Source organism: Acinonyx jubatus, chromosome A1 (assembly GCF_027475565.1).
Source record: "Acinonyx jubatus isolate Ajub_Pintada_27869175 chromosome A1, VMU_Ajub_asm_v1.0, whole genome shotgun sequence".
Lineage (NCBI taxonomy): Eukaryota > Metazoa > Chordata > Mammalia > Carnivora > Felidae > Acinonyx > Acinonyx jubatus.
In genome coordinates this window covers 52593376-52608215 of record NC_069380.1, presented here as the reverse complement: position 1 = coordinate 52608215, position 14840 = coordinate 52593376, and the positions used below count along the sequence as shown (strand labels likewise).

Below are 14840 nucleotides of genomic sequence, written 5' to 3'. Positions count from 1 at the left end.
TGCTTCAGATTCTGTGTCTCCCTCTCTCTGCTCCTCCCCTGCTCACACTCACACACTCTCTCTCTCTCTCTCAAAAATAAACATTAAAAAAAAAAAAACTAAAACTATATCTGAATACAAGATCTATCACAGCTGGGCCTATTATTTAACCTCTTTATGTCTCATTTTTTCTCATCTGCAAAGTGAGGATCATGACATTATTTCATAGAAGTGGTCCAAGGATTAAATGTGCTCATATGCATAAAGCACTTGGCAGAGTTCTCAGAATATTCCTGACATAATGCAAAGTCATTACTGTTCTCTTACTGCTATTTTAGTATTGATGAAATGTATTATTTATCCCACAAGCCTGTTTCATTTTCTTTAAACTACCTAGTTCTACCTCCTCCACCAAAGTATAAGCCATAGGACAAGAACTTAACTGTCTTGTTCACCAGCACTTAAAACAGAATTTGGCAAAGATACTTCATAAATTATATATTGAATAAATAAGTTATAGGACCTCTTTTTCATAATCAATAATGATATCTAACACTGTTCCCATACCTTAAGTGTAAATCTGACAAGAGGTACTCAAAACATAAAATAAGCATATAAGCTACAATGTGATATTTTCATGATATAATTCCAATGCATTTACTTATTACTGCACAAATCATTTACAATTACTAGCTCATGTAATGAACAAATACGCCCTAATTAATGACTAGCATTTGATTCAACCTCCAATTAGGTGTGCTAATACAGTATACTCATTTGTATAATTTTTTAATAGAGTATTTTAAGCTTTTTAAATTCCAGTACAGTTAACTTACAGTGTTATATTAGTTTCAGATGTACAATATAGTGATTCAACAATTCTATACGTTACTCAGTATTCATCATAAGTATACTCTTTAATCCCTATCAGCTATTTCACCCCCCCACCTCCCTCTAGTAACTATCAGCTTACTCTTTATAGTTAAGAATCTAATTCTTGGTTTGTCTTTTTTTCTTTTGTGTGTTTGTTTTGTTTCTTAAATTCCACATGAGTGAAATCATATGGTATTTGTCTTTCTCTGACTTATTTCATTTGGCATTATACTCTCTAACTCCATCCATGTTATTGCAAATAGCAATATTTCATTCTTTCTTATGGCTGATTTATATTTACATGAACACCCACACACACACACACACGCGCGCGCGCGCACACATCCCACATCTTCTGTATCCATTCATCGATCGATGGACACTTGGGCTGCTTCCATAACTTGACCACTATAAATAATGCTGCAATAAGCATAGGGACTCATTCATCCCTCTGAAGTAGTGTTTCGTATTTTGAGGATAAACACCTAGTAGTGTGATTACTGAAGTGTACAATAGTTCTATTTAAACTTTCTGAGGAATTACCATAATGTTTTCCACTGACTGCACCAGTTTGCATTCCCACCAACGGTGCACGAGGGTTCCTGTTTCTCCACGTCCTCACCAAAACTTGTTGTTTCTTGTTCATTTGCACAATTAAAAAAAAAAAAAAGAGCTGCTCTAATCAAATCAGTAACCCACTTACAGTAAATATCACTACAAGCACAGAAATAGCCAAAGAAACTAATTATGCCCTCCATTCAAAAACAAATTACCCTGACAACACACAATAACGTAATACTAATCTTCAAGCTATAGAAACGTGATATAAAATACATTTGAGTGCGAATTTCCTTAATTACAGTTTTTATAAGTTTAAAACCTATTTTAAAGAGATAAAAATCAGACATTCACAGGAACCCTGATGCACCTCTGAAATACACCAGTCTAGAAAGCAGAAAGACATACAACAACGTGATTCATTATAACTATACTGTGATTCTCAACTTTTCTCTGCCTTGATGTAGATGACAGACACAAGTAACTTGCCTACCTTTCAATTATGGTTTCGTAGTTTTCACATTTAAGAACAGTATTTTACGAGGCAAACAAATCAGAGGGGTGTGGTACAGAATGTCAGACGATAAACAAACATGTAGAACCAAGGAAGTAAAAGAGAGAATGCATTATGGCTACAGAACTAATAATAAGTAGTACTGCTGGACAACAGCAGTTACTGCTTAAAAATTAAAAGGGGGAACTGCTAAGATATTGCATTGTACAGGTATGAGAAGACCCATCCATTGTCTGTACATTAAAAACAAAAATTTATACTTCAAAATTCCAATCAGTCAACCAGAATGGCTAAAATTAAAAAGACTGACAACACCAAAATTTTGGAAGTTGGTAGAGCAACCAAAATTTCATACATTGTTGGTAGAAGTGTAAAATAGTACAACTACTCAAAAAAGTCTGATGGTTTCTTATAAAAGTAAACATACACCTACCCTATTACTCAGTTATTCCACCCAAGACAAATGAAGACATATGTCCATAAAAAGATTTGTACAAAATTCCTACCAGCTTTATTCATAATAGCCAAAAACTGTAAACAACCCAAATGTCCATCAACAGAGCAATGGATGAACAAACTTTAGTGTATTCATTCAATTTATACAATGAAAAACTATTCCCCAATAAAAAGGATGAGTTACTGATATACACAATAACACAGATCAATCTCCAAAACTCCATAGAGAGTGAAAGAAGTTTTGCTGACTATATGCTGTATGATTCTAGAATAAGCAAAACTAATTTGAAGTCAAAAAAATCAGAATAGCGATCAACTAGAGAATAGGAATGAACAGGGAAGAGTCATGAAGGAACTTTCTAGGGTAATAGTAATGTTTTCTATCAGGGGGTCAATAAACATTTTCTATAAAGGGCAGAATAATAAATACTTCAGTAGCCCTGTTTCAAATATTCAATTCGGCCATTGTAAATGAATAGACATGGCTGTTACCATAAAACTTTATTTACAAAACAGTACTTGGAACATAGTTTGCTGATCCCTGCTCTATATTTTGAAAGTGACTTGACTTACCAGGTGTATGCATGTGTCACAACTCATCCAATAAAGGACATAAGATTTATGCATTTCACTCTATGTTAATTTTAACCTCAAAGAAAGAGAACCATGAAATATCAAACTCTAGTCTAATGATAAGCATGTGGTTTGCAGTGAGGTACACTGCAAGGTATCTGCAAGTTTGAAAGCATCAAAAAATAATAATAAGAAGAAGATGGACTGACAGGTATACAACACAAAAAATTAACTGCTGGCAACTGTAGATCCTACAATTGGTATTTGGTATATGGGGGTTAACAGTATAATTTTTCAACATTTCTATATATGTATTTTAAAGTTTTAATATTAAATGTGGGGAACAGGTCATTCAATTAAGAGGCCACTGAAGATTTTTGAGCAGAGAAATGAAAATAAAATTTAGGTTCTATAAATAGGACTCACACAGTGCAAAAGACATTCTGAAGAATGGTTGGATGAAGGAAGAAAGTAGTAAGTAAGCTATTACAATAGTTGATGCCTTAGAAAGTATTAACATTTAAGGAGTAAGTACAAAATGAGTTACAAAGAGAAGTCAGAGAAGTAAAGAGTAGAAAGTGTCTTCCTCTCAGGAATAAGAAGGTTCCCAGGGTCAATGTAACAGAAATCAAGTAAGATGAGAACTGAAAAGTATCTATTGGATTAAGCAATGGGCAACTCTGGTGATGTAAAAGTGGTGTGGTAAGAATATAAACCAAAGAATCCTGATAAATTCAAAGGAAACAAACAATTAAGGATCAAAGGAACAGAGGTGGGCCAAGAAAAGAAGGCAAAACTAGACAGCAACATAGGGTAAAAGACTGCCGTATTTCCTTAACATGGAAAACAAAAGTAAATGACTACACCTAAAAATTCCCATCTATTATCTCACCCAGAACATGTACTATTTATTGGGTATGGCAGTCTGCCATGGGCCTAAGTGTCTGTGCACATTCTTGCTGAGTGTTAAAGTCTGCAAAACTTATCTATTTCCTGGTACTGAGTGGATTCTTGTAATAAGTCACCTAGGCAACAAAGAAGGTCAAGGTTACCACAGCACATAACTCTACTCCTAGGGAGAGGTTAACTAGCTTGTTTGTTGCTTGCTAAAGTGCTAAAGCCTTGGTCCTGTGTTCCTGTGCTGTGACCCACCAAGTGCATCTATCTAGACCCATCACCATAATGGGATGTGGGTGCAAGGAAAATGTACCCAAATACGTTGACGTTCATGCAGCTCGCTGTGCTATGAGTAAGAATGCTATTTGTTTCTCATCTGGGAGTCTCCTGTTTTCTGCTAGTAACCATGAAACATTAACAAACTAACTTCTTAGCCTGTAAATAGGATAAAATCAAATCTTAAGACTTTTCACAGTACTTGACATGAACAAGAAAGAAGTACTTGATATTCCTGTTGCTGTATAAAAAAAAATACAAAAGTGGTCACAAACAAAAACTGATAGATAATACTTTACAGTTTATATACCTTGTTATTCGTAATATTTACCACATAACAATCTCTGTATTACATCTTTTACGTATATTACAACGTATAATTCTCATAATAATCCTTATGAGGTAGGTACTGATATGACAAAACTGAGGCTTCAAAATGCTAAATAAATTAACTAAGGTAAGAGCTCACAAATTGTAAGCAGCACAACCTAAATATAAGCCCAGATGACTTTAAAATGTGTTTTTTTTTAACCATCAACAGTTAATCCCCTTCCCTGATTTATCAAGGACAACTCTAATTCTCCAAATACAAGGCCAAAGTATCTAGATCTTTACAGTATGAATACTTCATTAGGTTCACAGAAAACTAACATTTTGGAAATGTTAATATAATCTCAAAATTTTCTTTAAAAATCTGTGATCAAAATTTAGGAAGAGCTAGATTAAATATCTAAACCATTGTCTTTACTGCAGAATTTCTCATTGTTTTAATATGCAAATATTTGTTTTAACACGCTAATATATGCCATAAATCTTCTAAGACCATCTATTACATCATTCTGGAAAACAGTTTGGGAAACTACTGCTACAATCAACAGTGCCAACTTAACCTGTATACAGAACATCTCTGAAACCTTAGTAGTCAGCTTGGTATAGGTACATAATCCTTTACAATAGAAAACATCAAAGTTAGAATGTGGCCTAACAACTCCAAGCTAAAACAACTACATAGTTTGGCAACATTGCTCATTTTCTACCAAACAAAACTTAATCCCGTAACCCAAGGAAACCATATAGCATATCTAGCTTTTTCTAAAATCAGAAGGGTAATAATTCAGGCTTTTTGTAGCTCTACATTATTATCCACTGCTTTACTTAACAAAATTCAGACTCGTATAACAACGGAAGGAAAGAAGACATCACAGAAAAAGCTGTTTCCACATTAAACTTGTACACTGGTTAATGGTCGTGGGTCATTCTGACGGTCATCACCACTAACTTTCCAATATGGAAACCTAAATTTTAACTCTATCAATAAGAGATAAATGAACATTACAGACGATTGTACTCCTAAGCATATCTGCCTGTCTCCTACTTAGCTCTTAACATTTAACAACTGAAATTACTTATTGATCAATAATTTATTAATCATTCCAGAGTTTTCAAAAAAACTGAGTAAAGACAACTACACAGCAGTTGTGTTCATCATATAATCCAGAGCTGCAGACTTGTCCCCAAATAGTCTAATAGTCAACAACTCAGCTGCTTCTTCAGAATACCTAGATATAGTTATTCATCAGGCCATCCTCAATAAAACCCAGAGTTATACTAGACAGATGAAATAGCTATGTAATTACAAAGCAACAGGAATTAAAATCCAAATTTAAACTATGCTAAGATTCTCAAACATTTTGCCTTACAAAGAAAACAACTGATATCCTACCAGGAGTAGTATCTTTACAAGAATCAATTTTTGCCCTCTGCTCTGAAGGAATGCTTCCACCCATTCAAAGTCTATTTCAAAGTTTATGTAGGACACATCTCCAGGTGGGCGTGGGGGCGGGGGGCGGGGGCAGGTATGCAATACCCATTTGTTGCAAAAGGAGTTGTAGAGAAAAAGAAAAAATATCTTAAAACTGGGTAAGTAAATTTCAGTACACTGATGTCAGAAAAACATTTTTTTAGTAATAATTAAGTCAAATCTCAACTAGTTATAATTACTGAAAGCAACTGTAACAAATTATTTTAAGACACAGCTACATCAGTTAAAAATGTTTTGAGTAGTGACTTGTGTATGAGAACACAGTTGATTCTGACACACAAAACCCCAACGAGAAAGAATTCAAATAAAGCTAATGCCATTAAGGGAACAAATAGAAATAAGAAAAGAAAGGGATTAGAAAAAAGACACTGGAAAGAGTACTCAATATTTTCTGCATTTTATTTTAGCTAACATCTGCAAAAAGAAGGTCTTTTTTAAAAAAACTACCCAGGGGTGTGCCTTGGTGGCTCAGTCAGTTAAGCACGCCGCTTCAGCTCAGGTCATGATCTTATGGTTTGTGGGTTCAAGCCCCGTGTCAGGCTCTGTGCTGACAGCTCAGAGCCTGGAGCCTGCTTTGGATTTTGTGTCTCCTGCTTTCTCTGCCCCTCCCCCTCCCTCCCTCCATCCCTCTCTCTCTCAAAAGTATAAACATTGAAAAGAAAAGAAAAGAAAAGAAAAGAAAAGAAAAGAAAAGAGAAAAGAAAAATGGCTTCCACAGTGGCAGCAATATTTTCTAAACCGTTCTGAAAATAGATAAATTTTCACAAAATTCAACATAGATCATTTGAAGGTTTACAGGATGTAAACCAGATGAAATGGAAGCATCATGAGCTTGTATGTTAGACAAATGCACAACTGCATACATTGGAATTTCATCTTTCAGTAGCCTTCGTTCGTATTCGTCAAAATGCACTTATTGATAGGAATTCTTTGTTCGTAACTAAGTCTCACATTTGCAAATACATATTTGAGAGGTGAAATCTGCACTAATATATCTACATCTGCAAAATTTCACAAACAGCACTATTAATTGCACCATCAATGCTACATATTAATGCTTTCCTATTCTTCCTTAGTGAAAAGGTTTAATTACCACATGAAAGTTTATAACATGCTACCTAGCTACAACCAAACAGTCAACTATTGCTGAGCCCATTTTTTAAAGAGGATTTAGAAGAGAAATCTCCAACGACACTACCAGAATTAAGACTACAGGAAAAACTACATTAGAGAAACTGACACTGAAAATGTAGAGGGACACTTTTCACTCTTTTAACATACAAAGATTTGTGTGGTTGAACTGGAAAACCCTGTATTTAGTGAAAAATAATTTTCAAACAGGATTTGCATTTTTTCTAGCAAAACCTGTTTCCTCTCCTGCCTCCCCCCCCCCCCCAAGTGAGAATAGAAATAAAATCTGAATACTAACAAAATGGAACAGGACAAAATGGCAAGGTTAACTAGAGCTGAAGACACAGATCAGCACCACTATTCTCCGTAGTTACACAATTTTTCAACCCACATTTTTCACCGAATCCACATCCCACCCTACATCGTGCTTACATCTCCTTCCCCCCTACCCGCTCCATTTTTGACGGCGATCCTCTTCCCAGCAGGTATGTGAACTCAGCACCATTTCCAGCAGACAATCCACTGGAAATATCTCAGAAGTGACTGAGTCAGGAAATAAGGAAATGACCAAGAAGGTGAGAAGTAAAACAAATAGAAGTTTTAGGAAGGGGGAGGGAGAAGGGTATCTTACAGCCAAATATAGGGTGCGGGTGAGGGATGGGGAGGCAGTAGGAGCCTTGGATTGAGAGGAAAGGGTCTCGAAGGAGTCAGAGACAAGCTCCACAAGGAAAGGTGTGAAGAAAAAAAGAAGAATTAGGCAGTTTTTAGCCGGAGGAAGGGGACTCCCGGGTCCACGGCGGGAGGCAGCTCTGGGGTCCTGGGCAGCGCAGAAGGCCGGGGCGGGGACGCAGGAACTCACCACCTGGTAACGACCAGTCCCTGGCTGGTGATGATCCATCCTGCCCGGCTCGGGATCCGGCTTCCGAGCGGGCGAGTCCTCTCCGCTCTCACACCCCTCGTCCACCCCCGTCGACGACGTCCTGGCCGCAGCGCCCCTTCCGCTGCTGTTTCTGCCGCCGCGGTCGCCCGGCCGGGCCGCTTCACTTCCTGTCGCTCCCGCAGCAGTCGCGGAAACCTCCGCGTCGGCCACCGCGCGGCGAAGCTCCAGAACGCCGCGCGAGCTACTGAGCATGCTCGCAGTGGTCGCGCATGCTCGTGGGGTCTTCCGGCGTCCGTTCGCGTCGCGAGCGGGGGGGTTTGGCTGGGTGGAAGGAAATGGAAAAGTAAGACAAGTCCGGGGAACTGTCTAGGTTGTCTGCTTGTCGGGAGTGGGCGGTGGCAAAAGGGACGGAAAAAAAAAATCACCGTCCTTGATAGGTCTTTTCTATTGGACGGGTTTCGGCGCCGGCACAGGCGGGTACACAATCACACCACGCAGACACCGGAGTCGAGGAGGAAGGCAACGCATTCCTAGAACACCTCAAGATGGGTCATCCGTTTACCCAACACTTCCTCTTATAACTCACCCAGGCTAGGACAATGCGGGGAGATCCGTCTCTAAGACGTTCCTAAAACGCTCGTTCAAAATCATTAGTGAGGTAAAGGATATCTTTTTAAATACTGTTTTGTCCCCTTCTTGGTAGTATGAGATTTGAGAATCTAACAGGGACTCTTCAACCATACTCACGTATCGCCAAGGAAGGAGGCCTCTAGAGCCCTACGTTACTGGAAGGATACAAGAAAATAAGGAAGTACGATAGCACTATTTTGTCATCGTACTCACTTCAGTAATGCCAAAGGAAATAACAGTAAGAAATCACTTGGTGTGCAACATTGTAAGACAGTCTTAGTGTCCGATTAGGCACACGTGACCTACTATGTGAGAGTATCTCCCAAAGGCCACAAAGCATGTTTTTCTACGGAGTAGAAGAGTATGATGGGACAAAGTAAAGTATCTTTTAACCTTTCTATACCCCAAAAACTATGATCTCACATAATCTGGCCCAGCGATCTCCTTTACTTTTTACTTCCTTTCTGAATTTCCAAAGGAGAGTCCTGGAATAAAAAAAAAGCCACTGAGTGAGTCTGATAGGCTAGTTAAAATAGCAAAAATACAATAAAGACAAACTCACTGAGAAATAATCAGCTAAAAACATTTAAGCTTTCTTGATAGTTTTATTCAAAGCATTGACCAGTTCTTCCTATTTTTACCATCTCAACACATCTAATGGTAGAGAGTATGAATAGACTAACAATAAAAGGAGGCAATAACATACTGAAATGTCTTTAAACTTGTTTTCTTTTAATATAAGTTCATGTATTTTGGATTCGAAGACAATAAACATAGGACATTTTATTGTATTATTGTACAAGAGGTCACCTTCACAGTTTCACCCCAAATGATACCACCTTTAAATAATCAAAACAACACACAGTGTTGAAACAGACAGAAAAATGAAATTAGATTCCTACATCACTTATGGTCTGTACTGTTCCTTTAGAACTTAATTTTATATGTGCTTGTGTTTTCATTAATCATTTATATGCCCATTTGTTGTTTTTCAAATAGACTACTGCTCAGCGCAGTGGCCATTTTTTGCACCTAGCATACCCAGAACACTACTGAGAACATAATGGTGAAAAGCAAAGACCAAAAGCAGACATCCTGAATCCTGTTAAAGTAACAGATTCTTTCAATTTTACCATCCTCCCAAGCTTTGTGAACATTTTGCTAATCTAGACAGCAGACAACAAAATTCAACAGAAAGTGTTTTTTTCAGTGAAGAAAAGGAAGAGAAAAAGAGGAAAGAAGTAGAATAACAGCTAATGGATATTGAGCCTTTCCCCAGCCAGGCGTTGCATGTGTTATGTCATTTTAACCTCACAGCAACTCCATGATGTAGGCACAACTATAATCCTTGTTTAACAAGTCAGGAAACTAAGGCACCAAGAGGTTCAGAAACTTGTCCAAAGCCAAATCACTAGCAGGTGGTCACAGACTCCAGAGTCTCCACTATATTAAGCACTATGCTATAAAATACCCCTCCCCCATAGTGATGCATCACAAAGAGCCAATCTGACTTTCTTAAATCCCACCTTTTTAATCTATGTGAAATGAATGATGCTTTCTTACCATCCCAAAAAGAGCCACTCTGAGCTCCTTATGCCCATTTCACAACTAAGCCAGTGTGACCTGTAACAGGCCATCACAAGTAGAAGCCCTGAGTTGTCCCACTGGGAGCATGAAATGGGAGAAACAATATTCTTATCATTTTAGAAGCTTTTAACAACATCTGATGTATTCAACCCCTAATGTTTTGGTGGTGACAACTCTAGTCACCTAAGGAATTGATGGTAGTGTACCACTATAAAATACTTCAGGTGGAATTTTAGAACGTTAATGCCCTTCACGAACACCTCTTATTCTGGCCTGATCAATTTTCATTTTCAAATACTCAGCCACCCAAAATTTTACCAGAGCCACATTGCAATACTGGGGCAGACATGGAGATAAACTGCCTGGATTCCCTATCAAGAAAATACTCTGTGACTAGTTATAAGGAGTGTGATTAACTAACAACCTCCAGCTGTTTTGCCCGGTTTTCCTTCAGTTTTCAACCTGTGGTTGTTTTAGTTCAACCTGTGGTTGTGTGGTTGTGTGGTTTATTTCAACCACAGGTTGTTTATTTCAACCTGTGGTTGTGTTTATTTTCAGGGTGGCATCTGGCCATCAACTGGTGGTGGTACAGGTGGAGCCACTTTTGCCTGACACCCTTTTAAGAGGCAATCTTTGCTTCCGAACTCCCTGCTAACCCGGCAGAGACTTTGTTAGCTTTGTAGTATGTTGTGATGACTCTCCCTGCCCAATCCTTTTCTTTTTCACAGATGTTAACTCCCCAATAAATCTCTTATACTCATAACTTCATATCAGCATCTGCTTCCTAGAGAACCCAAACTAAACACGTGCCAAGACATAAAGTGATAAAACATGGTTAATATCAAAATTGTATGAAGTGACAACTGTCTTTTCACATTAATTGATGCGTCATCCCCAGAATAATCCCCCCCCCCGCCCCCGTTACCCTCCATTTTTACCATTTTCTCATGTGGGCATAATGTATCTACAGTCTTCCCACCAAGAACGACTTTGAAGTTCTGTAGAGTGATGCTATCTAGTCATAGAGACCCCTTTTCCTGGGATATACTTCCCACTGGGAATCCCTCCTACCTTCCCAGAAGCAGAGCCATTCCCTTTAGAGATAAACTGATTTCTTATCATCCTTCATACCCTCCTCCTAGTTCAAACCAGATATGCTAAACTGCACGTACATGTGCCAGGATTCTTTGTTGTTATTCTCACCAGTTAAAGAGCAGTGGACAGACGTGCCCTTGCCAGCACATGGCTTTCTACACAGGCCTAAATCATAGGTAGGCAAATGCTCCAAATTTTCCTTACTTCTTGACTTCTAGTTTTTTATCACTTCCACTACAACATAGAATATAAAACATAAAACTACTCCCCAAGTAGCTGCTGATGGTTAGTGTGACCATAGATCCTAATGGTTAACTGCATTTGGAATATGTATGATTTTGTATATTTATCTAGAGAATGATTAAAAAGAGGTAAAATTGCATTCTCTGTCTGAAGATTTCTAACTCTACGTAAAAAAATTCAGTAGCCATTATTTTCTGCTCACTAAATTCTGAAGTAGATTTTAGAAAATACAAGAAACTATTGTGTCATTTTGGTAAATGAAAATGAGCATAATTATTACTCCAAAGTTTTACCTCTATTACCATGTACGTGGATCTTTTAGCAGTTTGGAGGCTTGTATCTCAATTTAGCTTCACATAGTGTTCCTTATTTAACTGGTTCTGAGATTCCTGTCATCTGTTCAGCTCTATAATTTAAGAGAGGAAATCTGAGTGAGCAATTTGACAATCAGGTATCTACTTCCTGTCTCTCTCTTTATTCTCATACACTATGTTGAATATCAATATAGTAAGAATATAGGAAGAATCTAAAATACAGCTCATGTTTTTTATAAGTCAGGACTCAACCTAAGAAAAAGAACCAATAGAAGATATATATGAAGAGATTTATTGTGAGGAATTGGCTTAAACTGTTGTGAGGGCTGGCTAAACATCCAAAATCCATAGTATAGGCCACTGGAACTCTAGAAGATTCTAGAAGTTGCTATCTACAGGCAGAATTTCTTCTTCCTCAGGGAAGCCTCAGTTCTGCTCTTGACCTTTCAAAAAATTAAATCAAGCCCACCCAGATTATAGAAGATAATCTCCTTAAAGTCAACTGATCTTGGACTTTGATCATAGTATCTAGAAGTACCTTCACGGCAACGCCTAGATTAGTGTTTGAGTTTTAATTGGAGCTATAACCTAACCAAGCTGACACAGAAAACTGACTATCCCATGTTTATTAAATACTACAAGCTGAAACTGTCTCTATAAAATAGAGAGAGAGAGAAACAGAAGAGAGAATGAAGTACAGAGAGTTAGCTTAGAGATTAAAATAAATTTCCATAATAAGTATTTCCTATCAGCTTTATTTTAAATACATACTGTTATATATATGGAGGCATCACCAGGCAACAATTAGAAAATATTTGAATTTTGATAAGCTGTCTAACACTACTTTTATTTATCATTTTCATTTTTGTTTAGTCATGAGCAAATCAAATCAACAGCCATTTTGCCTTAGGGATTACGTATTTAAAATTGGGCTAATTCATAAATTATTAAAACGTTCTTTGCTTTACCTTGAGTACAGAAGGCTGTTCTTCGACCATTTTAAGGCAGGATTTTATGTGTTATTTGTCTCCTGTTTTCTCTACAAGCCTGATAATCACTTTCATCATAGAAGAGCAGAACTGGCACTGAGTACATTGCCTATTATGACAGGTTTCTCTTGACTAACTACCGCCAAGATGATCATGGAGGAAGACAAATACTATGTTTGTGTGCATGTAGGGGTGTGTGTGTGTGTGTGTGTGTGTGTGTGTGTGTGTGTATAAAATACTAGGAGAGACAAATATCTCTTATATATCAAGATTTTTGTAACATCTAAAACATCGTTTGCTCTCCTTCTGTAACAGGAACCAGGCCTCATTTGTTAAATCATCTGAAGTCAGAATGCCACTTCGCTATTAACAACATTGTACAACATTACCAATAAGGTTGCCGTATGATAAAGGTGCCTCATTTCAGTAGTGAGGATAAAGGGCATTCAATATCTGAAGGGACAAAATGATGACAGTATTTAGACAGAGTGACTTACAAGATGCTGCCTTTCCATAATTAAGAAGAAATTCATACCCATTTCCTGGCCTTAAGATTCAAATAGGGAAAAACAAACAAACAAACTTAATGGCCTTACAGAGCCTAAGTAAGTCAAGATAATGAAAAAAAGGAGTTGTTTTATATATGCTAGATATCATAGAAAAAATAAAATATTTATACTATTCCACTTCACCTGTCAAAAATATGTGAAGCTCCCATGAAATGTCTATAAATTCTCCTTACGAAGAATGATCACTGAGAAATCTGGCATGATTTCCCCAATAAAGACATCAAGCTCAAATCTTCTTTATCCAGTGTCTTAGTGTGTTTAGACTGCTGTAACAAAATACCATAGACTGGGTGGCTTATAAACAGAAATTTATTTCTCACAGCTCTCAAGGCTGGGAGGCAAAAATCAGGATACCAGCATGGTTGGGTTCTAGTGAGGGACCCCATGCAGGTTTCATCCTGCCAGCTTCTCACTGTATCCTCACATGGCAGAAGGGGTCCTGAGGGAATCTATCTAGGGACTAAAAGGACATTAATCCAATGCCTCTGGACCTAATCACCTCCTAAAGATCCACTTCCTAATACCATCAACTTCAGCATTAGATTTTCAATATTTGAATTTGGGGAGGGGGGAGGGGAGAGATATAAACATTCAGATGATAGCATCCAGATACTGACTTTTAAAAACAAAAGCATAGGGGCGCCTGGGTGGCTCAGTCTGTTGAGCGTCTGACTTCAGCTCAGGTCATGATCTCACAGTTTGTGAGTTCAAGCCCTGCGTTGGGCTCTGTGCTGACAGCTCAGAGCCTGGAGCCTGCTTCAGATTCTGTGTCTCCCTCTCTCTCTGCCCCATCCCCACTCATGCTCTGTCTCTCTCTGTCTTAAAAATAAATAAAACATTTAAAAATTAAAAAAAAAAAAGCATAAATGTTGCAAAAAACACATGTGTACTTACAAATATAGCACATAGAATAGAAAATCAAATTTAATTCCTTCAGTTTGAACACAACAGATGATTTGGCTCACAGGTCACTGAAATTTCCTTAAAGCCCAAATGTCTGAAAAAGAGAGAAATGTGTGTTTTCATGGATTAATAAAATTTTAGCATTTCAGGGGATCTTCCTTGTCACCTATTCCAAAACCTTCATTTTGGAGATACCGAAACTAAGGCTGAGAGAGGTAAATGTGCCTTGAAGTGATTATCTGTGAAACTACCACTCCACTTCCAGCTTAGTTCAAATGTGGTAACTTATAAAACATTAAAAAATACCCCATTGACTGTTCCTACCACATCCAACAAGAAATGGCACTCCAAAACATTACTAGTAAAAATAAATCTAGAACTCCAACGCATCATGAACTCAACATGTCAACATTTCTTTTGGAAGAAATATTATAGTGAAATGTATTGCCACCAAACAGGATAAATTTTAAGATTGTTGCTAATTCTTTCAGGGGTTGCTGCTTCAGAACAAGTAAAACATCTACTTTTTTTTGTCCTTTTTGTGTTTTTTA

The 14840-nt window shown here is 37.6% G+C and overlaps 1 protein-coding gene across 2 annotated transcripts in view; it reads right to left on the bottom strand.

Moving 5' to 3' along the window:
- Positions 1-11877, bottom strand: part of NDFIP2 (Nedd4 family interacting protein 2) — a 63639-nt gene extending 51762 nt beyond the window's left edge. Inside the window, exons 1-3 of one of the 2 annotated variants that reach the window (XM_053216976.1) lie at positions 11808-11877; positions 9013-9074; positions 7939-8280 (exon numbers count right to left, since the gene is read on the bottom strand). In XM_053216976.1, the coding sequence (XP_053072951.1) occupies positions 7939-8211 (273 nt within the window). In that variant the 5' untranslated portion in view covers positions 8212-8280; positions 9013-9074; positions 11808-11877. Of the gene's footprint in view, positions 1-7938; positions 8340-9012; positions 9075-11807 lie in introns of those variants that run through there. The other variant, XM_015066052.3, reaches the window with a different exon arrangement.
- Positions 11878-14840: the final 2963 nt, after the last annotated feature.